The sequence below is a fragment of the Crocodylus porosus genome, unplaced genomic scaffold (genome assembly GCF_001723895.1).
Source record: "Crocodylus porosus isolate Cpor-Errol unplaced genomic scaffold, CroPor_comp1, whole genome shotgun sequence".
NCBI lineage: Eukaryota > Metazoa > Chordata > Crocodylia > Crocodylidae > Crocodylus > Crocodylus porosus.
This window is the reverse complement of record NW_017728918.1, coordinates 62,734,246-62,759,155: the sequence shown is the minus strand read 5'-3', so window position 1 is coordinate 62,759,155 and position 24,910 is coordinate 62,734,246. Positions and strand designations below refer to the sequence as shown.

Sequence of the window (24,910 nt, the reverse complement as noted above, 5' to 3'; positions counted from 1 at the left end):
CCAGGTCTCTGTTATCCCAATGACATCGTAGTTATTTGCATTTAGAAGGAGAACAAGTTCCTCCTGTTTATTGATGACTGCTTTCCCCACTCCTCAGCACTGATTGGCTGCAAGGGCTGCCTGTCATGTGGCCCCACCCCGCTCCATCAATTGGTGAAGAGGGGCAGGGCTTCATGATGGAGAGCCCTTGCAACCAATTAGCAGTGAGGGGCAGGGCCACATGATAGGCAGGCCCTGCAGACAATCAGTGGTGAGGGGCAGGGCCACTGGGGCCCCCGAGCCAATCAGAGGCATGGGGAGCCCCCTGTGCTCTACCCACAAAATAGCTGCCTAGGTCTGCATTCTGCCTGCAAAATAGGGGGCAGCCCCCGCAAATTAGGTAGGTCCCTACTTATGGATATCTGAGGTAGAGAGCTGGCCTGCTCTCCTTACTCCCATTCTGTAAGAAGACAAGGGAAGCCTTGCATTCCCATAAAATCCTCTTTTCAGACAACCTTTTGGGTAACATGTGGCCTGTTTCAGAAAGTCTCCTTTGGTTCTGTTCCAAATTGAATATCTCTATAGTCATTTAATGCCAAGACATCCAAAACCTGTGTGGGTAAACAGGGAATATATTTCCTCTGAAAGAATTGTCTGGTGCGTCCTAAAACATCTTTCAGCCCAGCACGCTAGAATGAGTCAGTACTGAACCAAACAAGACTATCTTGTGGTTAAATCCACTAGTATTAGATGCTGATAATACTTCATCCTTCTGTGCTACTTGATCATCAATATATTTCACAAAATTAATGTATGCAATAAGCATATGTAAGCATTAATACTCCCATTTTACAAGTGGGAATATTCAGGCAGCAATATTCATAGCTGATAGTGGGGTTCAATGGTTTCATGAGATTGGAATGCATAATACCTGGGCTCTGTTCTTTGCTCAGTTGCTGACATGGGTGACCCTGGGGTATGGCTCAGTTTCACCATCTCTAAAATTAGAAGAGATGGTACTGACCTCCTTTGGAAAGCACATGAAGACTGCTGGATGAAAAACACTAAGTAGTGTTATGCAATGCAATTTTTCTTAGTGAGGGAAGCAAGATCCTAAAATGTATTCAATCCTCCACCTTCTTTAACTAGAGAGATTCTTAAAATACTAGCCAACTGCCCATCAGGAATGATGTGGGGGAGGTGGGTGGGAACAGAGCGCGACCACCCACCAACCCCCTGCCACTTCCCAAGAGCAGGGGGGAAGGGAAGGGAAGCTTGCCCCAACATCCCCTCCATCTACCTCAGCCAGCACCCCATGCCGCCACCACCTCCAGGGAGCAGGGCCAGGGAGGGGTGGAGGGGGTGCGGCCAGCAGCACCCTCGCCCCCCTGCTCTGTCCCCTCCATCATGTCCATACTCCTCTGCCATCACCACCACCTCCTGTCTGGAATACTCATGGAGCACTCTGATTGGTTGTTTCAGTGAACACTGCGATTGGCTGCCGAGACAACCAATCAAAGTGCGAATAAAGTGTGACAGACAGACAGACAGACAGACTAAGGCTTATTATATTACATGCTCTCAACTCGGATGGGAACTCGGATGTTCTCCTGTTTAGCTGATGTTTCAAGAACAAACACATTTTCTTTCTAACATGTGAAACATTCAGCCCATGTCTCTGCAGCTGACAAGGCATTCTTCTCTTTGAGATCGCATGCAACATTACCTCTCTGACCATGAACCAGTTTTGAAAGCTTGAAGTTTTAGAGGCTCTGTGCACGTGTATGCATGTGTGTGCACATGTGTAAGACAACAATTAATTAGAAATCAAAGTAAGAACAGTTTTTGCAAACTTAGGTCTGTAGAAAGCAGTTTTGTAAGAAATGCATCTTCCTCTGACCCTTTCCTGTCAGAAATATTGTGTCTTTTAAAAAGTACTGCAGTTTTTTCTAGTGTATAAAACACTGGCAGAAAGGCAGGAGTCTGAAATTGAAGTGTGTCTTATGCAGCAGTTATATAATGGATAATTTATTATAAGACTTGACTACAAATCAATTAAATTTATGTTAACCAATGTTACCCACAAAGTCATGCCTTTTGGGGGGGGTGTATCTTATCACCAGGTGCCTCTTACACACCAAAAAAATAAAGCAACTCCCACAGGGAACTGCCATGTCCAGATATCTGTAATAATTAATTATTGCAATAGACTATTAATCTGTTTCTCATGTAGATGATGCTTCAAACACACTCCCAGCTACTTCTTACTGAGGAAAGCACTAACCCACATGAGCAGTAGTGATAAATGTAGACATCTTAACACAAAGCTAGATTCTGATTTACCTATGTATGCACACATACTTCTTTATTTAGATTTATTTCTATGACATGCACCTATCTCAGCATGCTAGCTAGCATTTGCATTCTTCTATTATGCTGTATCATGAAATCACAGAGGAGAAGTCTGCACAAACTCCCTCATACAGCCCTGCAGATTCCTCCTACCCTTGTTTTATTTGCAGCCTGCAGCGACAGAGGCACTCTGCTGATTGTCATTTCATCTGCATTGCTTAGGGAAGAAAAATGTGTCTGATCCAGAGCAACTGCAAACCCAGCACTGTTGTGTCTGTACAACATGTATAATTTTACAAAAAAGTCTGTAGCACTGACTCCCTGGCCCCTGCTATAGATACAAAATAATATCACAGTGCTATGCAAATCTTAGGAAAAATGGGAAATGAGAAGCTGAAAAAAGCAGCATTATATAACTATTTACTACATAACAGAATTAGTAGCCATTTGCTATAGCAACTGCTGCATTACATATGACACTGGAGAAATGCAGTCATCTTGCAACAGACATCCAAATAGCCTGAACATTTTGATGTCTGAGAAAAATACAACTGTCGATTTTCCAATATCTTAAGGCCTTTATAAGTTAACTTTTAATTAAAAAAAAGAGAGAAGTTGCTCAACAAGGACTTTGTGGATTTTTATATTGCAGTTAGAAGCCTTTAATACAGAATAACAAACGCAAGGATGTCCCCTGACAGGGGTTCTCAACCTTTTTCTTCCTGAGGCCTCCTCTAGCATACTATAAAAATTCCACAGCCCACCTGTGCAACAACAAATGTTTTTCTTCATATCCAGTAGATTAAAATCTGTATTAAATTGATAGTTATATAGTTAAAACACACACATATAGTGTATAAAATAAAAAAGGACAATAAAAGGTACAAAAAATGACAACTGACGTAAACTAAATTACAATTATTATAACTGACATAAAATAAATCATCATGATGTTTCACCTGGATGGATATATTATCGTTATAGAAATCTTAGGGTATCCATAAGCAAAGCAGGGATCATGCCTTTGTTAAGGAAGTTTTAGAATACCACACTGAAAGCAAATTTGCTTAACAGGAAGCCACTCTTTGGGGTTAATTTAATTAAAAGGACCTTTTAAATAACAGGACAAAAGTATGGTTCTTCTGAGTTCACAATATGAATAAATTGCTGGATGGCGGTGCATACAAGTGAAGGCTCAGAAATAGTCTTCCCACTTTGGACAAAGAAGAAGATGTTTTCCCCTTCTACTAAGAGAGGCCTCAGCTTTAGAGGTTCCCCCTACATTAAAAAAGTTCCCACTTCAGGCAAGAGACAGGTCTTCCAAGTGAGACCCAAGAGGCACGCAGGCAGTGCCACCCTTCATAGCAGACCCTCCTGCTTCCAGGCCCCAGCACCATGGTGTGCGACACCAGCCCGCTTCCCTGTAGCTAGGCAGGCTGAGGCAACATGACATCCATCCTATCAATGCCTGGTGCCACTAGACCAGCTGCGGTCAGTAGTCCCTGGCTATGGATGTCCACAGCAGAGCTAACTTCCTCCTGGGCTTTCACAGAGGCCGAAGGAGAGTTCAGCATGGGCCAGGAAACCCAGCTGCCCGTGGTAGGGTGGGACAGGAAGCATGGAGAGGGGCGCACAAGCATGGCAGTGGCCACTCCAGACTGGACCTCACCCAGCGCTCCATGCCCCGCTGCAGGCCCTGTGCCCAATGGCACTTAAGGCCATGTTCACACAATGATGCTGCTCCAGGGGACACATGGCATCCCGCCTGCCCGCCTGCACCTGCAGTGGCTTCCGACTGACCACTCCCGGCAGCTCCGCTTGGCACCACAGATCTGTCGCCACTCCCTTCATGGCAGAGGACCAGCCTGGCTCCCCTCCCCACGTGGCTCCGGCTGCAGTGGGCAGGGCTCAGTAGCTGGGAACCCTGGTGCCCCACTCAGCCAAGTACCAGCAGCACAGAGCCTCACCCACCTGCTCGCAGCATCGCTCACAACATGGAGACTGTGGGGCCAGCAGGGCAGGTCCACCCTCTCCCCTTCCTTAGCACTCGCTTCAGCTGGGGGGGCCAAGACAGCTCCTCCCCAGGCCAAGGTAGGTTGGGCTGCACCTGGTGGACATCCTAAAACCTGCTTGAGGCAGACCTACGATTCAGAACCGCTGTCCCCTGGGATAGGTGGCCTTGATCTGAGGCCCCTTCAGTTCACTTTGACATAAAATAGGCTTTTGGCTCTCTGGAAGCTGCTGAGGCAGCACTCAGTCAGGCAATTATGGACACCTTTGCCTTAGTATAGCGCATACGTGGTTTTGTTCTATTTTGGAGAGAGTACTAACATGTCTCTCTCTCCAGTATCAAAGAACCATTGTTGGCTTTTGTAGCTTAGGTTAAATTGGATAAATTGCTTTTGGTGAGAGGCACTGTGAAAGGTGCAAGCTACTGTTTATTCAGCAAGTCAGTAGGGCAACCGAGGACAGTAAACTAATCCTTGTGCCCAACACCCATGATTTTCTTACGTAAGCTAGCACTGGGAAAACATAGATATTCTGTGATGCTGTCACTGTAGCAATTGATGAATGTATTTGAAATCTACTTCTCCCTGCGTTATACGTTAAATTAAACTTCTTTGAAAATAGGGGAGCAAAAAGACCCTTATAACAACAGCCCTTCATTTAACAGTTTGCAAGAAGGCATGAAGCTCTGTGCAACAAGTGGCAATTAGAAACAAAAGGGAACTTTAGCCATGGCACAGGTACCTATAACTACCCAAACCAACTGCCCAAAACTGCTATGCTATGTTGCTCAGGTTTGGCTAGTTTTAGTAAAGGTTGTTTTAGTAAAGGTTTAGCAATTGTTTTAGCAACTGTGTTAATAAAGGTACATGTGAAAGCAAGAAAAGCAAGCAACTACCAGACTAGAAAGAAAAGGCTAAGAGGAAGCACCAGATGTAGCCAGAGAAGAGCTGATAGTGTAATCCTAAGAATTAGAGATTTTGGGGGTTGAGTGCTGACTGAAACAGGCTTGAAGCTGTGAGTAAAGGAAAGAGCTCCTGTCTGACTGTTGCTACATCCAAGGAAACAGGACTTTGTACAAGCTTTATAAATAAACACAATTGTATCAAAGAAATAACTGTATCTATCATCACTTTCTTCTCCTAACAGGAATAATGTGCTTGATTCTATCTATGTGCATGCTTCTATTATGGTTTGGATTGAACCTTAATGAAATTAGATTCCAAACTTTGGCTAGGCATTCAAGAAAGGGAAACACTAGTACCAAGAGCCTGCGCCCTTTTTCCAAGGACAAAAGATAGTGTTCCTACTGAAGCAAGATGTGACAAATGATGGTAATGATTGTGGAAGTAAAAAATAAACAAATGGATTTAAAACAAGACCTAAAACAGCTAGAGTACTGTGAACAAAACAAACACAATGGGTAAAGCAGTACTAGAAAGGACTGAGAAGTGACCTGAAATTCAAGACAAAGACTTAGGGCAGCATTTACAAAACATTTCAGCAGATTTAGAGTGTTGTAGCTCGGTTTCCTAGTCTGGAAGGGTAAAGATGTAAGAGGTGACCAGCAACTCGATTTTCATGAACCACACGGGGAGGCCAGGCTAGTTTTAAGTTACCTTAGAAGTTGCTAAGAGAACAGAGCAGCAGCAAGAACTAAAGGAACTGAAAAACTGCGTTAAGAACCAAGTTGGCAAACCATTGTCTTCCATCTTCCTATAGAATTGGGCCATTCAGCTTATCTGGATAAAGCTAACAATTAAAACACTGCAGTTGTTTTTTGTGCATTTCTTTTACAATCTAGCATCTCCTCATAAAATCACTGTCCCATTTGCTGATCACAATGGGAAAGCATGGATTTTAAACATGAAGTATTTCCAGGAGATGGGAAGTACCGACAAGCAGCCAGGCTAGACACCTTGTAAAGGACTGGGCCAAAAGAAATCTCATGAGGTTCAACAAGGACAAGTGCAAAGTCTTGCACTTAGGGTGGAACAATCCCATGGGCCAGTACAGGCTGGAGGCTGACTGGATGGGCAGCAGCCCTGCAGAAAATGACCTGGGAGTTACAGCGGATAATAAGCTGAATATGAGCCAACAGTGTGCCCTTGTTGCAAAGAAGGCTAATGGCATACTGCGCTGCATCAGTAGGAGTGTTGCCAACAGGTCAAGGGAAGTGATAATTCCTCTCTATTCAGCACTGGTGAGGCCACATCTGGAGTACTGTGTTCAGTTTTGGGCCCCCTGCTACAGAAAAGATGTGGACAAATTGGAGAGGGTCCAGTGCAGGGCAAATAAAAGAAATGATGAGGGGGCAGGGGGACATGACTTCTGAGGAAAGACTAAGGGAACAGGGCTTATTTAGTCTAGAGAAGAGGAGACTGAGAGGGGATTTAATAGTAGCCTTTAACTACCTGAAGGGGGGTTTGAAAAAGGATGGTGGTAGACTGTTCTCAGTGGTGGCAGATGACAGAACAAGGAGCAGCAAGAGAAGTTTAGGTTAGGTATTAGGAAGAATTTTCTCACTAGGAGGGTAGTAAAGCACTGGAACAGGTTACCCAGAGAGGTGGCGGGAGCTCCATCCTTGGAGGTTTTTAGGACCCAGCTAGACAAAGCCTTGGGTGGGATGACCTAGTTGGGGATGGTCCTACTTCAGCAACGGGGTTGGGCTAGATGACCTCCTGAGGGCCCTTCCAACCCTAATTTTCTATGATTGCTATGATTTCTGAAAAGGCGTTCTTGGGGTTATGTCACAATTTTAATTTTAATTGTCTGGAGTTGCAAAAACCTTAGCAGGCACACACATGGAGCCACTCAGAAATCTGGAGAGGCTGGAGAGGTTCTTCTGGATACATTTTACTAATGGGGCATGTGAGGGAAGGAAGAAAAAAGTAGGTGAGGAGACACAGAAGAAAGTACCAGTAGCGTAACCTTAAAGAAAAGCTAAGAGAAAAAAATTTGGGGTAAATGCCATCTGAAAAAGGCTACTGAAAGGCCCTCAATTGACTTATTGCTTGATTTTTCCTGTGTTCAGGGAAACAGGACTGCAAATCAACAGGCTGCATCAGAAAAATATTGGTAATTGATTATCATTCATTCTCAGATCAAATTAAAAAGGGGTCATTTCTCCAAATCCCTTTGACACATGATTTGTTTCAACAGACAAACAGTGTGGCTGACTGATTTTCTGTTTCTAATTTACCCAAATTCTAGGTCATTCTAAAGAAAATGAATAAAAACCAAGCATTATTTTCTTGCATTTTTCCCACAGAAAAACCTCTCAAGCTTTTCAGAGGATAATTTGAATATTTTATTTAATGTCCTAAATTTAACCACCCCCCTGCCTTTCTCCTATGTTAAAGTTACTTTAACAAGGATTGTATATGAATGATGAAAGAAACCATTTCAGCGAGCAAAACGTTCCCCCTCAAAATGTGTGTGTGAACATAATGTAAAAACAACAACTATCACCCTTATTAATGCAGCTACTACTAAATGACAGAAGATTTTCCTCCTAATTAATGTAGCTGGTTTTCAAATCTACAAGTTGCATAATATTTATCAATATAATTGCTCTTTGACTTTCTGTAAGTTATTTTAATTCTGTAGAATAAGAATGTTCTCCAGCAAAGGCTCAATCCAGCAAGGAAATTTAAGGCTTAGAAAACTAAGCCCTGGATCCTGCAATGAGAACTAGGAATGCTGATCCCTATGTTTTAATGGTTTGTGTTGCAGAGGTTCAGGGCCAGTCTTGCATCCTTCATGTAAGGGTCCAATCTTGCTCTAGCTGAAGACAACAGGGGTTTTGCTATTAAGGTAATGTAAACAGGACTGTGCCCAAAGTCAACAGGATGACTCACATAGGTTAGGGGGACAGGACAACTTTTTTGTAAAAGAGAATCTTTTACAAAAGAGTATTTTTTTTAATTCAAGGTTATTTGATTAACTAAAAAGTTTACCTGCTAGTTACTAAAAGACCAGTATTGAAGACTCCACTCAGACAAAGCTGACAGCGTAGTAATCATTACTTTTACTTGGGTACGGTTTATTCCATGGAGCCTTCAGACCTCTTCCTGAAGCAGAAGAAACAAATTTTGTTCACTGTGCTCAGTGAAATTCTTTATCGTACAGCATTCTCAAGAAGTATTTAAATTTTAGCTTAGGGAGAATCCCTCTTTCATAGTGAAGTATTTAACTTATCCCATTCCCCAAAAAGTCTTCTAGTCTTCATGGATTTGAACAGGTTTAAAATGCACCCTATGTGCAAGTCTCCAGTGTTGGTGGCAGCATTTGTAGCAACCATAGAATAAAGTCCTATCTTGCACAAACAAGCTGTTTGTGGACAGTGGGCCTAATAGTCAGTTGTATATGCTGTACTGGAATCAGGCCCAATATGTTAAAACACAGAATCAAAACTGAAGTCTCAACAGTTATGTTTTTGGTTCATAATTTTAGCAAGGTGTGATCTAATACTTGCAAGAGTATTGGTTACTCAAAGTGTGCTGAACTGAAGTTGGTTATAACAGAATTGATAGCACTATTATTAAAGTGAGGACCTATTTTTTTTTCTTTACAGCTATCTTTGATTATAAAAAGAAATCCCAAAATTCCTTAATGCTCTCAAAACAGAAACAGAAGCCAGTGCCTTTCAAAATGAATGTGCTTCCAATTGTGAAAATTATTCACAAATTACACTGCAATACTCCAAGCACATACTATGCTTAACAAAATTTGTTGTAAAAGTGCATCAGTGAAACCTTGCAAAAAACCCTCAATCATTAGATCAATAAAGCACAGAGGATTCCTTCAGAACTTTTGCAATAAATAAAACAAACCCCCAAACTTCATGTTTTATATGTACATCTAATAAGATACAGGAATGGATTTCTTGGTAATGAGAAAAATACATCACATTTCTTCCTCCTCATTAAACTTAAGGCAGCAAAATCCAAGCAGTATAGGGCCAAGCAGTATAGGGCAGGCCAACTATTATAATAGGCAGGATATACAGACAGACAGCAATCTCTGTGAAATATAAGCAAGGAAGTGTGATTTAGTCTGGGTGGTTCAAAACCAGTGCAAGGCCATCTGTAGTTCCTTCCATCTCCAGAGACCTTGCCTTCTTGTGCAGATCAGAATCTAACCCAGCCTGACTGAAGCACCATTGTTTTGTAAAAGAACAGCTGGTGGAGGAGGTGGATGAAACAAGAAAAAGTGCTCCCGATAACAATGTCCCCTGTATTTGCAGTGCAACAGTTAATACCTGCTTCAAGACTTGAAATCCTTTCAGAGCAAAAGGACTGTATACTGTAAAGATAGCAGTTTGGGAATGAACTCTGCAGCTCAAGGGTTTGGAAGCAGAAAAAGGATGTTGGCTTTACAGTCACATGGACTAAAAATCATAAAGATGGAAGCAGATATAACCTCAGTGTGTCTACATAAGTAAAGGGCTATGCCCATCTCCCTTCTACCCAGCCACTGATTTTCCCTCACCTATTGGTAAATGCCGATATCTTGGAAATAGCCATTTGATTTTTCCTGGTGAGGACATCATGTGGTCCAGAATTTATATATAGACAGAAAATCCCCCCAACCCCTGTATTAAAGAAATTATGATTCCAAAATGGTTCTACAGAAGTTGCAAAACAAAAGCAATAATTTCACTATCCCTCCCCTGACAGTTACTGCACAAATAGCACAGATGGCTTATTCAGCTGGCAACAGACACACACATTCACACTTGATAATTCTGAGCTCTTCTCTAAATTAAAAAAAAAAAAAAAAAGCCTTTTCTCACATTATGTGAAATATCAACAAAGATACTTATGATGGCTGAGCCCTCAAGGATATCGGCTTGTAGGTAAAATAAGCTACCGTGAATTATTACAAGGTTCTGTCAAATATATTACCTACCCTTTTTTGTGAACACCCATATCTAAAACTGAGCTTGTTTCTACTATCACTCAATTTAATGACAGAGCTACTATTGCCTTAAATGAGAGCAGAACACAACCCATGATGTTATTTACAAAGAGATGTGTTCCAAATTTAGCCCTGTGTGAATACAGGGGATGAAAAGAGAAGTGTAATTACACTTTCCTTTATACTCCCTTGCACATCAGCCTGCTGACTATCCCATCATCTCCATGCATGATACTTATTCACATCAACAGAAGTTGCATCCACACAGCTGAGAAGATGACTGAACAGCAGTTTTGAATTTGGCCCTCAAACTTACAGCCTCACTTGGGAGTGTGATCTTGGAAATCTTTACTCCAGACCCAAACAGGGCTTGCCATAAACAAGTTCAGTCCCTTTGCTACGAAAGAACTGTTTGCACACTGGTTTAGAGTAGCTCTGCAGGTACTTACACCACACATCTTCCATATCAGAGAAAACATCTTAATCCTAATTGTTCAACTGCCTGGCAATTTTCTACCAGAGATTCTGAGGTTATCTAAACCCTTCTAAAGCCAACCCTATCTACAGTCTTGCAAGAGGGTATATCAGATCATTCAATTAGAGATGCTGCAGTCAGATTGTCTACTTCAGGAGGTGCAAACTAAGATCAAAGGGTTAAGGTGTACTTGAGTTCTAACTGCTTCAGATTAGATCAGGCCATCATTCACTAATCTCACTAATCTACAAGGAATGTGATGATAGGTTTCAGCTGTTCATATTATTCTACCATTCACTACATCAAAGGAAACTTTTCAACACAGCAATAAGAAAATTGAGCACTTCGAACAGGCAGCAAGGCCTTACTTAATCTCTTGATCGATAGCCCAGTTTATAATTTACTTGTGGTGTTACTATTAAAATCTGTTTCTGATCATGAATTATTTACTAGCATAGTCAATAATCAGTATCTCACTGTGCTGCATATCAGAATCTCAGGGAAATAAGGAAAAAATGAATTCCCCACCACTTAAAATGTTTAAATCACAGATTGCATTTTTTTCCTAAAATATGTTGTTCACGTCAAACAGGAATTAATTTGAGGAAGTTCTGCAGCCTGTGTTATACAGGACATCACATTAGATAAATAAAGTGGTCTGTTTTGGCCTATGTTATACATATAAAAAGGAAACTAAGATTTTTCTTTAGTTTCCAACAGAACAAAATTAAAGTAAACAAAAATGAAGTACAACAGGAATAACTTACCAGCATGTGTGAGAAATCCACAATACACTGTAGAATGGCCTTTCTTAACCTGTGGTCTCAAACAATACTGTTTCTCTTCTTTGCTTCCGGCTGCTAAATCTCAGTGGAAGACAGTTCTTTATGCATGGGAGGATTTCAAAAACAACACATACACAGCTCCAACCTCCCACTTCTTTGAGCACTTTACTTAAACGCTGTATCTTTTTCTCTCTCTACCCCTCATCTGTTCTGCCTATGGTATTTAGTCCTTGATCTTGCTCCCAATCAGTCTGTGGCTAAATCCAGTTGATTTTATTAGTGCAGGGTCAGACTGAAAGTTCTTTGAACCAGTCTCATTATTAATTTTGTAGTGTGCCTAGCACAATGAAGTCACAATTTGAATTGATGCTTCTAGACACTGCTGGATTACATGTAACAAGAAATGCTTTCCTAACAATATTTTTCTGTGCAAGCAATTGTTGTATTGGCTGGGGATGCTAATTCAGTTCTTTTTGTGAAGGGAGGGGGTATATGCATTGTGCATTCCTAATCGGAGTGAAATATTTTAGTGTCCTTGTTTGACATCATCATAACTGTCTTAATTGTATATTTTGATGTACATTCACAATAAGCTTAGTTGCATGATTTCCAAGGATATGCCTACAAATTGTGCTGCTTTAATTGTACTTTTATAGTTTCCACCTTTGAAGTTTTTAAGATCTGGCTAGAAAAAGCCTTGGCTGGGAAGATTTAGCTGGGGATGCTCCTGCCTTGAGCAGTGGGTTGGACAAAATGACCTGCTGAGGTCCCTTCTAGCCCTGATTTTCTATGTTTCTATGAACCTCCTTTCTATGGCTCAGTTATCAGCATAAAGGTGCTCATCCTGGAACAGCCTATTTGTGTATTAAATAATTATATTGACATAAATCATCTTGATATCAGTGTATCTACGTGCTTGGGTTTGTACTAACATCACTATTTGGGGGAAGAAATTGCCCTTCAGCTGAACTATTTATATCAGAAAAGCATCTGAGCACAGGGCAGACCTAAAATTATATATTTAACTAGCCAGGGAAGCTGAAAAGGTACAGGCGGAAGCAGACATGAAGCCAGGGATTACAAATCCAGTGAGCCCAACCCAACTAATGTGGCAGCCATTGTGAGGCATTGGTTTCAACAGCTCCTGGTGGATGGTTTCACCCAGAGTGATGTAGTTAGCCTTGCTAATTTGAAGTCAAGTAGAAGGCAGGGTAGATTTGTACCTTATAGATTAACCAAAGTAGGTAGGTACCATGCCAGGAAGTAATCACAAGCTTTAGAGGCCTGAAGCTCACTTCATCAGATGCACTGACCCAGCCAAAAGAACCAGTCTGAAGCACCAGATGTCACACCGTATCTCTGAGTGATGTAGATATAGTAATAGACTCCTTTTAGGATGCTTTTATTTAAAGCTCTGGATAACTAACGCCTACCAACAATAGAGCTGGAAACATACTGTGATGACAAGGCACTTTATCTTTTACCACAAGGATAATCTTAGAAAAGTCAACGTTATATACCCCTGCCTGGGACTGACTGACCACTGTCACCTTGTGCTAAAATTGAAGTGCCTTGTCATCACTGTGTTTTTTACTTGAAGAATTGACAGGTACTATTTACCCCTAGGTAAAAAGCACCACAGTCTGGGTATGGACATTCATAGCAATTTAACCACTCATAAATGTCAATAATTGGAAACTGCTTCACAGCTGCTTCAGGTCAGAGGTGTCCAAATGTATAGAGCCTTGGCCATTCAGGCAGAACAATACCTTTTAGGCACTGAAATGCTGTTGCTTCAACACCAGGGAGGGGGATAAGTGAGCACCCAGCCTAGCATTAGTGAACAAAGGACAAATGGAGGGGAATGATCTGTGGCTGAGGCTGTTTTCACTTTTCTGCTTTCCTTTCTCTCTCAAATGTAAGTTCAGTAAAGTTCAGTACCCTGCACTTTACCTACCTCTCCAGTGTGCTTGCTGGATTTGGGTTGCCTGGGAGCAGGAGGGTGCCTGAACCCATCTTTTTGGGTTTCTAGATGCTAAAGGGGTATAATGAGGGGCTGTTGTAGAGTAGAGAGCTGGTTGATAGAAAGATAGTTTTTACTGAACAAGAAGTGCAATGGAAAATATTGATAAAAAGTGCCAATACAAAATTAAAAAAATAGACTGCAGAGTTCTGGCTCTGTGCAACAGCAACCACTTACAGCAGTTGGGGGAGTGGGGAAAGAGGGAAGGGAACAGGGAGGTGATGAGAAGACATGAAGTGGGGGATGTCTGGAGGGCAAACCAGGCCTGTGCCATAGAGGACGCAGACAGAAATGACATTTGTTGCACAATCAGCCCCCTGAAAGTACTCTACAGCCATGCCGTGACACACATGAATGGCTGCAGAGTGCTTTAAAGTGGCTGACTGCGCAACAAATTAACCCTCATCAAATGAGGAATCAGATGAAGTGCTCCACTTTGGAGCGCCTTAAGGAACAATCAGGGCTGTCTGCAGGAAGAGGGGGGAAGGAGAGGAGGGGAGCAAGCTACAGGCTGGGGTTTGCCCGGCCTGAGCTGAAGGTGGGGTGGATTAGAACCCCCCCTCAGCCCTTCCCCATCCGACTCAGGTTGGGCAAACCCCATCCATGGCTTGCTTCTCCTCCCCCATCCCCCGCCCCCCTTCCTGCAAACAGCCGCAGAGCTGAGGGAAAGGGGCAGCTTCTTGGCTACAGGCAGACTCTATTCCTTCCCCCCCCACCCACCCAACAAGCAAACATCTGTTGGGTCAGTGGGTGGGGTGCTCTAATTCATGGCACTACTAAGTGCCAGGGGCCTGCAGTTGTGTCAGCACTCAGATTCCTTAGTTGCTTGTAACTCATGGCACTTTATGTAAAGTGCCTTAGTCACTACACAGTTCGCAATGAACTAGTTCAGAAGAATTTGACTGATTTTTGACCATTCCAGGAAGTTCTAAACTGGTTTAGCAGCCTTGTACATCTGTCTGCTTCAAGTTTAAACTATATTTAACCAGTCTGTGTTATGTGTATCCATACCCCATGTCCCAGGGGAACAAAAATGGAGGCTCCAGAACGATCTCCCACGGCGGGACCCAAGGAAGGGACAACATGCCCAAGAAAAGAGCCCTGAAAAGAAGAAACACTTAACTCCCACAAGGAAGAGCAAGCTGCACCAAGGAGAGCCACCGGCACGGTTCATCAGCCAATTTTTATTGCCAGCTGGCGGCAACGCCAGTAGATGATGTCATAAAAAACCGCCACCCGGCAAATCTAAAAGCCGATGGCAGGGAAATGGTAGCAGAAGCAGCTGGGACGCTGAGGAGTAAAGGTGCTCCCCAGCCAATGTCCCAGGAAAGCTGTCAGTCCCAACAGGGGCAAGACGGAGATTAAAAGGGGCTCTCCCCACGCTGGTGGGGCCCACCGCATTGATCGGCAGGACAGCCAAGGAAGAGGGGTGACGTTGAGGGACCAGAGACGGTCTAAGACAGCGGACCAATGAGTCGGGTGGGCAGAAGCCTACACCCTGACCCTCTTGTTATTTTTTTTCCCCTTTTCTTAACCTATTCTATCTTGGAGGGTGCACAAAGGGCGACCCAAGAAAGACCCTCTATGGGTCCAGGGCCATGAAGAAAGATCGAGGCCAGATTGGGCAAGAGCCTCAGAGGAGGGAAAAGAGCAAAGGCGGAGATAACTGTACACCCTGCGATCATCGGGAGTAGGCGAACCAAGGAGCAGGCCAAAGACCCATCATCCAGCAGCCCGGAAGGTTGGCACTTGGTTGGGGTGTAGGGGAGGTGGAGCCCCATGAACGCCCCTGGTGAGGGACATCAGAAGTAGCGAGAAACCCCAGGAGGGACCCCACTCCGGGAACATAGAAAATCAACCCATGGCAGGTGACTGTCAGGGCTCCCCTCAGTGTGCAGCATAACCTGACACATAAGTTCCAAGGACACACCCCTCAGGCGGGGCTGGGAGAACGCTCGAAAGCTGCCCGTGATCAACTATACGAAGTCTTAAGGGGGCACCCCATATTAGCTGTATAAACAAGTCTTTTCATAGACAGGAGAGCTGGGCAAGAGCAGCATGCTGTCTGTCAGCTGTGATCAGGGTGGGTCAATAGAGTATCTTTGTTCTCTTAGGACTTGCTTATACAAAGAAATCATTGGCAAGACTATATCAGTAATTTTGCCACTCAACCTATACCAGAATCAACTGTCCCATGTGGAAACTCTGTTCTGGACTAAGGTGCTCTTACTCCAAAGTAATATGAGCTGGTTCTTTTTCTGTCCTGTAACTTAAGCAGGAAGCCTATTTAAATTAGTATGTAGTGAAAAGAAAGGTTAGAAAAGCCTACATATGCATGTATATTGTTTGTTTTTTAAAAATCCCTCTACGACATAGAACTACTTTAAGAACATTGTTGATCAACACAGCTGTAGCTGCAGGTTCCCAATGAAAGGAAACACAGGTGCCTCAAACCCAGTTAGATCATCAGGGGAGATGGTGTACTTGGATCCCAGGTTCTCAATAACAGATTTTAGAGACTCTATCTCACAACAGGTAAGACCAAGAGGCCTTTCTTGTTTGGAGAGAAGAGTGGTTCAGAGTGACCTAAAGGGCACATAGTGAACAAATTAGCTATTGAATTAATTCTTCACTCCGTGTGTGCATTTTCAGCCAGCCCGAAGTTCAGCAATGCCTGAATTTTGCCAAACCACTTTAGCGCCTTTCTCTGAACATCACCCAGCTCATGTGACTCATGGGTCCCACTGAAGTTAATTTAGCGTCTTTTTTTAGCAATGTGAGTCAACATGTATTGACTATTCACGAACTGTTCCACCTGCCCACCTTCTCATGGGGCCTGATGCAATAATATGCAGATCCTAGGGAAGAGAATGCAGAAAAGAAATCTAATGGCTGCAGAGGCACTTAATAGCTCTTTAATGCAATTTACTGGAGGATGTTATTCTAGCAGCATTTCACTCAACACTGAAAGCTAACATGAGTTGCTCTTCCTTAAAATACTTACCTTGTTTTTTTGTTTACCTGAGCTTGGAGAGAGAGAATGCAGGATGCCAATTTATTGCAACATGTGCATATACACAGACACAAAATATTGCTGGCTTAATATTTAGGAAGAGCAATTGAAAAGAGGAATAAAAAATATTTAGTGACTAACCCCTGCCTTCTGAAGACAAATGGTATTTTACATAAAGACAGATAAAATAGGTTAGGAAGTCTCAATTTGACACACAAACAGTCATCCTCACAAATCTATGTATATGATGCTTTTTCACAATGCATGCAAAGTAAAAGGCAAGGCATTTTGTTCTGCAGATTAACTCCCTAAAGATGAGAGCACCTTTGGGTCAAACTAATGAAACAACTGTCATTATTATATTTGTCTGCAAAATACTACAATGCTGCTTTCTCATCAGAGGCCCAATTCTTTACCTTTGACTTGCATTCAGATTTCTAAAGATAAAATCATCCTGTATATGTAAAATATAAAGGTAACTTATATAGCTGACTAATATCTTCGTAAGTCATCATAAAACCTAATCTCTTCTACATCTCTCTAGATAACACAAATTAGAATCATCTAAAATAATTTAATTAAAACAATCTGACAGTATCTCTTTACAGTCTCTCCCATTCCTTCTCTTGCTTAAAGCAATGTAAAATAGGTCACTTGAATCCTGTGGCACTCCAAGGCTTATTTTTGCATCAGCCTTAATTAAAGCCCACAGCATTTCGGCAACAGATGCTATGAAATTATGTGACAAACTCTGACAAGTCTTAGAACCAAAATATTCAATATATCACCTGAATAAAAATGATTTTTTTTTCAAACAGTAATAGCAGTATGGAATGGGACTTAAGTCTATCTGATAATCTATCCTGTGCTATGCAAAAGCTTTGTTTTTCTTGCCTTTGATGACATCAGACAGCTCTTGCTGGTACATTTGTACCCCAGTAGATATGTTTTCATGTATAACTATATTAATCCATGTGACATTTAAGTGTTAATATTGTCCTAATTTTACAGATGGGTAACACAGATATAGAAAACCTACATGCCTTGTCAAAAGTCACCTGAAAAATCCAGAATGACACCTCTGAGTTGCTGATTCTGAGTCCTATGCCAAGACCTCACTGTTTTCATGAATCAGTGCTTTGTTGTTGGCCAATTTCCTGTGTTTCTAGCACCCAAGTGAGTTCTGAAAATGCTGCAAGTGGGGTAGGAAATGCCTTGACCACTGACCCCAAAGTTCAGTGGAACTTCTGGGTGATCTAGATGGTCATCACAGGTCAAGTTTAAGGGTTTTCAATGTAAATGGTCAGTGAGAGTCAGCCTGGGGGGAGTCCTAAAAAGCAAAGTATTTATGACCTTAGGAACTGCACCTAAAACACATTTTGAAAGGACTTCAGGGAACGTATTCTGAACAATGTTTCCTTTATTACAGCTACTACTGTTGCTGTCTTTATTTGCAGCAATACTGGTTATATACCCAGGCTGTACGTAGTCTCACCTATGTTTTATCAGTTCACAGCCACACCTGGCTGTGTTGAACATGTACTCTCATAGCAAGCAATACTATGGTTTGAGAAGAAACCAAAGCACCTTGCAGGCACAACAGTGAGGAAGAGGAAGGGCCCTGCCGAGGCCCAGATTTTGGCCCGCGCTTCATTCAGAGGACTGGGAGTGTCTGTGAGGAAAGGGAAGTTGGTGGGGCCAAAACAGCCTCTCTTGTTCTTTCTGAATTTGGGGGCAGCTGGGGCGGTTGTGGCCTGAGCACGAAGAAGCCAGCAGCCCCAGAGCCTATTGTTGTGTGGCTTGGGCTGCGCATGATGCTGGGAGGCAAAAAGGGGATGTTTCTGGCTGCCTACGGCCACTTCTTGCAGGGCACACGGCCATCAGTCAAGGATTTAATTTTTATTTATTTATTTATTTTTTGAATGTGGGGTGTGGGTGGGCAAACCTATGTATGTTAGTGTGGTCATCTGGTAGGAAAGGATTATGAGAGGGCCAGGTGTTGCTCTTGAGGGCGGATGTTGTGGTGTGGTTTCTGTGGTCTGAACCAGCAGTAAACCACATAGTTTACGCCTATGTGTTACCACTATACCTTACCCACACCTAGTGAGCACTAGTATTTTTTTTTCCACCACGACACATGGAAGCTGCCATGGGCCCCAGAACCAACTGGACTAGTGGCAAGGCTCCGGGGTGCAGAAGTGCAGGCCTCAGTGTGGCATGCCAAACCCCAAATGGGTTTGGCATGCTATGCCGAGACGCAGATTTCCACCCATGCTTCATTTGGAGCACTGGGAGCGTCTGTGAGGAAGGGGAAGTTGGTGGGGCCAAAATGGCCTCTTCTGTTCTTCTTGTATTTGGGGGCAGCCGAGGCGGTTGTGGCCTGAGCACAAAGAAGCCAGCAGCCCTGGAGGCTATTGTGTGTCTTGGGCTGTGCATGATGCTGGGAGGCAAAAGGGGGATGTTTCTGGCTGGTTATGGCCTCTTCTTGTAGGGCACAGGACCATCAGTCAAGGATTCAAATTGTAAATGTGGGGTGTGGGTTGGCAAACCTATATATGTTAGTGTGGTCAGCTGGTAGGAAGGGATTATGAAAGGCCAGGTATTCTCCTTGAAGACTGGTGTTGTGGTGTGGTTTCTGTGGTCTGAACCAGCAGATTGAGAGTTCAGGCCTATGTATCACCTGTGTATTGCCTACCCTGGCAAGTGCTAGTACTTTTTTTTCCACCACGACACATGGAAGCTGCCATGGGCCCCAGAACCAATTGGACTAGTGGCAAGGCTCTGGGGTGCAAAAGTGCAGGCCTCACTATGGCATGATGGACCCCTTTGGGGATTCAGCCCATGCTTTGTTCCACCCAGATTTCGACCCATGCTTCATTTGGAGCACTGGGAGTGTCTGTGAGGAAGTGGAAATTGGTAGGGCCAAAATGGCCACTTTTGTTCTTTTTGAATTTGGGGGTAGTTGTGGCCCAACCACAAAGAAGCCAGCAGCCCCGGAGGCTATTGTGTGTCTTGGGCTGCGCATGATGCTGGGAGGTAAAAGGGGGATATTTCTGGATGCTTAGGGCCTCTTCTTGGAGGGCACAGGGCTATCAGTCAAGGGTTTAAATTTATTTATTTATTTTTAAATGTGGGGTGTGGGTGGGCAAACCTATGTATGTTAGTGTGGTCATCTGGTAAGAAGGGAGTTGGAAGGGGCCAGCACTTGCTCTTGAGGGCTGGTGTTGTGGTGTGTTTTCTAGACCAGCAGGTTGTGAGCTCACGTCCGGGTGTCACTCTTTCTCCAAGAGCTCTAACCCTGCCTGATATATACCATCTGCCTCTAATCTCTTAAAGCTGTTTATGAAGAATAGCTTTTATTTTACCTTGGCATAGACCAGGCTGAACTGAACTGAATGTCAGTTCAGTCACCAAAGGAGACTATCTCTAAACAAACTGAACGCTGCACTAACAACAGTCTCAGTACATTTTCCAGCCAAGTGCACTGCATACATTGTGGGCATGATTCTGGAGATTCCAAAAGAGTTATACTAATGGTACATTTGGCCAATTATGCTTGCCAAGCAGCTTTACCTTTGTGCTTGGAAATAAGATGTGATTTTCCTGTCTTTGCCAGCCTCTCTGTGCAAACATATTCAAACAAAACTCTTACTGTAGGTGAAGGAGAAAGAGATCTGTGGAATTCCCCTGTTGATTAATGGGTAACTTATTGTCAGCTAGATAACAAGGAAGCCAAGCCCTGTACTAGAGGCTAGATAAATCTGTATCATAAAAAATCTTTTGTTTTATAACAACAGCTGTTGCGAGGTTGAGAAATGACAAATAAATCCAAAATCAAACCACACACCTTGCAGGAGAACATTCCCAGTATTATAAACAGCTACAACAGGTCAAATTCTGACCAAAGCTACAGTACTGGACATCAGCGAAGTTACTGCAGATTTGCAGAGCTTGTAATCCTGACTTGTCTTGTGTGCAAAGCAAAGTCCTGTTAAGCAACAGGTAATAAATAACCTCAACAAATTCCCCTAAATTTATATTTATGGAGTATCAGAAAGCTAGCACTTGCACAAAGCATGTGTAAGGATGAGATTTTGCAAAACTGTGAAAACAGTTATTTTTATATGTGCAAAAACTAGCCAGTCATGTTCACTATTTTCAATAGCATTCCATCCCTCCACCTAAATCAGTACTACAACACCATCATATGCAATCATCCATATGACAATATATATTTTATTTTTGTATATATTGCACCCCTTTTGACACAAATCAAGTGCCATTAAGGAAGAAAGAGTACATTTCAATGGAAGTTATTTTGAAGGCATACCAGGTTTAGGTTTTGGATTGTTGTTTTTTTTTAAGTACCAGTATTTAATAATATTTTTGTAACTTCTTGTGATTTCTTTTTTCCTTCTGTTTCTGTTTGTATGGCAGATACATAATCAGTATTAAAACAGTTAATAAGAAAGCAAAATAATTTTGCTAACATCCTAACATTAATTTATTTATAAACTGTATGGAAACAAAGGCAGCGTAACCATAGCAGAAGGGCAGACACGATGGAGAAATGATGGAAGTTTCATTGCCTAAGCCATTTCAAACCTACTTCATTGGACTGAATGCTAGTACATATACTGGAGAGAACAGTCCTACACTCAGGGACAGATATCTTATAACTTGACCCAAGCTGTCCAAGCTGTGATAGTGACTATGCGTCAACCGCACCTTTCTTCCAGGTCTGTTGCTGTGACAGTGTGATGCCCTGGAGATGTGTTGCTGTTGTTCTTTCCAGTGCCACTGTCAAACAGCAAGATAATGCTGCCCCTTGGATAGCAGAGGATAAGTTGAAGGTTTCTGAGAACAGGCTGTTTGGTTATGTTCATGGCTTGTTTTCCATACAACAGGAAGAGAAGGGAGAGGCTACATGACCTCACATGAGGAATTGTCTTTCCTTTCCTCTAAGCATCACAACATAACATTCAAATCTTCACCACTATATCGTCTCACTAATGGAGGAACTGTCTTTCTGGTCTGCGTTCATATGCATTTCGCACAGCAGGATCCTGGTCCGTGAACAGGGCTCCTAGGCACTTAAGAGGAAGAGAAGAATAAACAAACCAGAGGAATAGTCAGAGGTGACAGTGCCTGTAACCTCTACACCACCTATTCACGGAATAAATGAAAGTCTTCACCGTTGGATGGCTGCCAGTAGTCTGTATGAAATGTTAATGGACTTAGTCCAGTTGCTAGTGGTCAAGTGTCCAGTCACATAAATCACTATCACTGTTGGCACTGTGGATGGCACCCTCAGCAAGAGTCCACCAGATGAACTGACATGAAAATTAAATCAGGTCAGGTTTGGCAGAGTGATGGTGACAGTGAGGACAAAGAGGCTTACACTGCTCCAAATCAGAGTGAACATATCTTGCAGAGGCAAATTAACACACGCTACAAGACTTCTTTGTCATTAGGGTAATAACTAGCAAAACTACCCCATCCAATACCTCCCTCATCTATTCTAGCCAATTACTGGACCAAGCTACATTCCCCTTCTTCGTCCCCCACAAAAAACTTCAAAACAAATTGCTATTGTTTGAATTATTTGGTAGGGGATACACACTAAACATATCATTATTGCACTGCTATAATATGAACTGACTGCCTGTTAACGGGACCGAAAGTTTCCATTATGAATACTCAGTGAACAAGTAGAGTTCTGAAGGGGTTCTGTATTTACTCACTGGGCTACTGAAATGGATGATTTGTTTGTATTAGTTAATAGTTCTATATTTACAGCTAATACAAACACTTCATGTCAAACTGTACCAAACCACATACCTGTTACCATGTTACTGAACTGAAAATAAACATTGCAAAGTAAAAGACCAAAGGGAGCAAATACACAATAAACCTCCAGACAAGAACATAGTGCCACATCTTCCTATACAAAGTAAAAGTAAAACTTCCACTACCGGCACTGCTGAAGCATAACAATATAGCAATTATATTTAAAGCTCTCTGATGTCTCTCATTAAAGAACAAATTTAGATGAACACTTACACTCTGATTGTCTTCATGGCTGTCACTTTAAATAAGAATATGGAAATGTATAGGTCACATGCATAATTAATTAGCCAGGAAAAAACTATAAAAACCATCAAAGAACATACTGATGCCTTTCAAAACCTAGGTGGAAGAAGGAGATGTGCCCTCTCCATATCCCCTGTTAATGCACAGACAAGCCATTGGCCTGAAGCTTTGTTTGTATGTGTGTCAAAGGACAGTCTATAATTATTAATATCTTGTATGTTGTTTGGTGCAGCGCCCTTTGAAAAAAAAAGAACTATTTCTAAGTAAAGCAATGTATCGCAGGACTTCCTGGCTGTGTCCAAATGAGCATAGACATTGTGCCAGTGCCACTTGTCCTCAGGGAATGCCCGTGGCACGTGCTCTGGTAGGTTATCCAGGCTGGGGTAGGGTGCAAATGTGCTGGCCCTAGCAACTTTACCTGGGATCCTGGGGGCCTTGAGGAGCTGCAGCGGTGGTGCTCCTGTAGCTGAGAGCCTGGCCGGCAGCCAGAGTGTGGCTCTGGTCTGCCAGGCTCCAGTTTTGGGCAAAGTGCACTGCCACCATCTACACCAGCCCGCCTTTTTTTGGCATGGGTTTTTCGATCCCGGGATATCCCTGGGTCAAACCCGCCACCCCACTGCAAAGTAGCAATGCGGGAAATGCCTGCATGTGCAGCGCATGGCTCCACAGAGCTATCTGCAGTGTCACATACCACACATCTGCACTTGTCTAGACGTGGCCCCCTGTGTCTATCCATGGGCCACAGTACGACTCCCTATGCTTATCTACGGGACACAGCTACCAGCAGGAAGTCTAAGCCAGCTAACCCTTCCTGAAATGATTACAAGATCTCTCTTTAAAAAAAGAGGGTTATTTAAAAAATATAAATATATCTCTATCAATTTAGCCATGTTATTCTGCTTCAGCCTTCTTCCAAAGCGTGAGCACATGTCTGCCCTCGATGCCACTCATACCCTGGTGCTGTCCTGATTTCAAAAAGTAGGACAGCGTGAACTAATTTGTTCTGGAGGCAAAGGTAGGCACAGCTGCCCTCAGCCCTGCTGGGACCAACGCTGGCTCCGCCTGACTGTGGGCGAGAGCAAAGCCATGCACTGCACTCAGTGGGTGCCCTGGTTGCTCCAGGCAAGCCCATGCCCCTCTGCTGTGCCCCGCAGCACCCTGCGATGGCAGAATCCAGGTGCAAATTACAGGGAAGCTGGGGGGGGGGCGGGAAGGGAGCTAACCCCCCCCATAAGAGACAAGAGCCCCTGTAAGATTTAAAAATCATAACTGGGGGGGTGGTCTCTCACTGGACTGCTCCACCGGTTTCATTTTTTTTTTTTGGCAGACCCCCGTAAGGTGGACAGTTTAATTAATGAACTGGTTTCGGGTTTTTTTGCAGACCCCCACAAAGTGGACTTGTTAATCAATGGCTTTTGCAGACCCCCTGTAAGGTGGACAGGTTAATTAAGGAACCGGTTTAATTTTTTTTTTTTTGCAGCCCCCGCGCAAGAGTCCAAGTGTGATTCAAGCCCTGGTTAGAATAAAAGGAGGCACCGGGCTCCGTCTTGCGTATGTCCTTTTAAAGGAAATATTCCCCTTATTTACTTCCCCAGCCCCGCGGGGATGGTCGTCTCGCCTTGCCAGCCCCAGCGCACATCTGGACAGACTCCCCCCGCCCCGGGGGCTGCCCCTGCGCCAGATGTTGGCGAGCCCCAGCCCGCACCTGCGGCGCCGGCCTCCCGCCGCCCTGCCCGGGCACCCCGCCGCACTCACCGCCACGGAGCCGGACGAGGAGGCGGTGAAGACTCGGATGACCATCCTCCGGCCGGCCGGGCGGGCGCGGAGCAAGCCCCGCCGTCCGGGCGGCTCAGCAGCAGCCCGCGGGCGGCATGGCGAGCCCGGGACGCCCCTTCGCCTCGGCAGCTGCCGCCGCAAGTGCCGCCGCAGCGCCCCAGCCGCCCGCACACAACCCGGAGCCGGCTCCCACTGGCAGGAGATGAAAGCAAGAGGCGGGAAAGGTGGGGCAGGGATCTCTGGGAGTTGTAGTTCTCCGGCCCCCGCCGTGGGGCTGCCCCCCCCCTCCGGGCCGCAGGCTAGATGCCAGGCCCCAGCCGGGCTCCTGCTTTGCCCCGCGGGCTCTCCCTCTGGGCCACCTCCACGTCCCGGGGACAGGCACAGGCGGGCACCCACAGTCTTCAACAGGAGTGGGGTGTTCAGCTCCCCTCCCTAAACCCCCCGACACAAACAAGGTTGGACGCCCAAACTGATCACAGATAAAA

The 24,910-nt window shown here is 43.8% G+C and overlaps 1 protein-coding gene across 3 annotated transcripts in view; it reads right to left on the bottom strand.

Annotated features, from left to right (window-relative positions):
• The window catches only part of SH3BGRL2 (SH3 domain binding glutamate rich protein like 2), a 57,998-nt gene extending 33,396 nt beyond the window's left edge, over positions 1 to 24,602 (bottom strand). The window contains exon 1 of one of the 3 annotated variants that reach the window (XM_019537665.1): positions 24,405 to 24,602. In XM_019537665.1, the coding sequence (XP_019393210.1) occupies positions 24,405 to 24,449 (45 nt within the window). In that variant the 5' untranslated portion in view covers positions 24,450 to 24,602. Of the gene's footprint in view, positions 1 to 10,709; positions 10,891 to 11,502; positions 11,741 to 24,404 lie in introns of those variants that run through there. The other 2 variants (XM_019537668.1, XM_019537667.1) reach the window with 2 other exon arrangements.
• Positions 24,603 to 24,910: the final 308 nt, after the last annotated feature.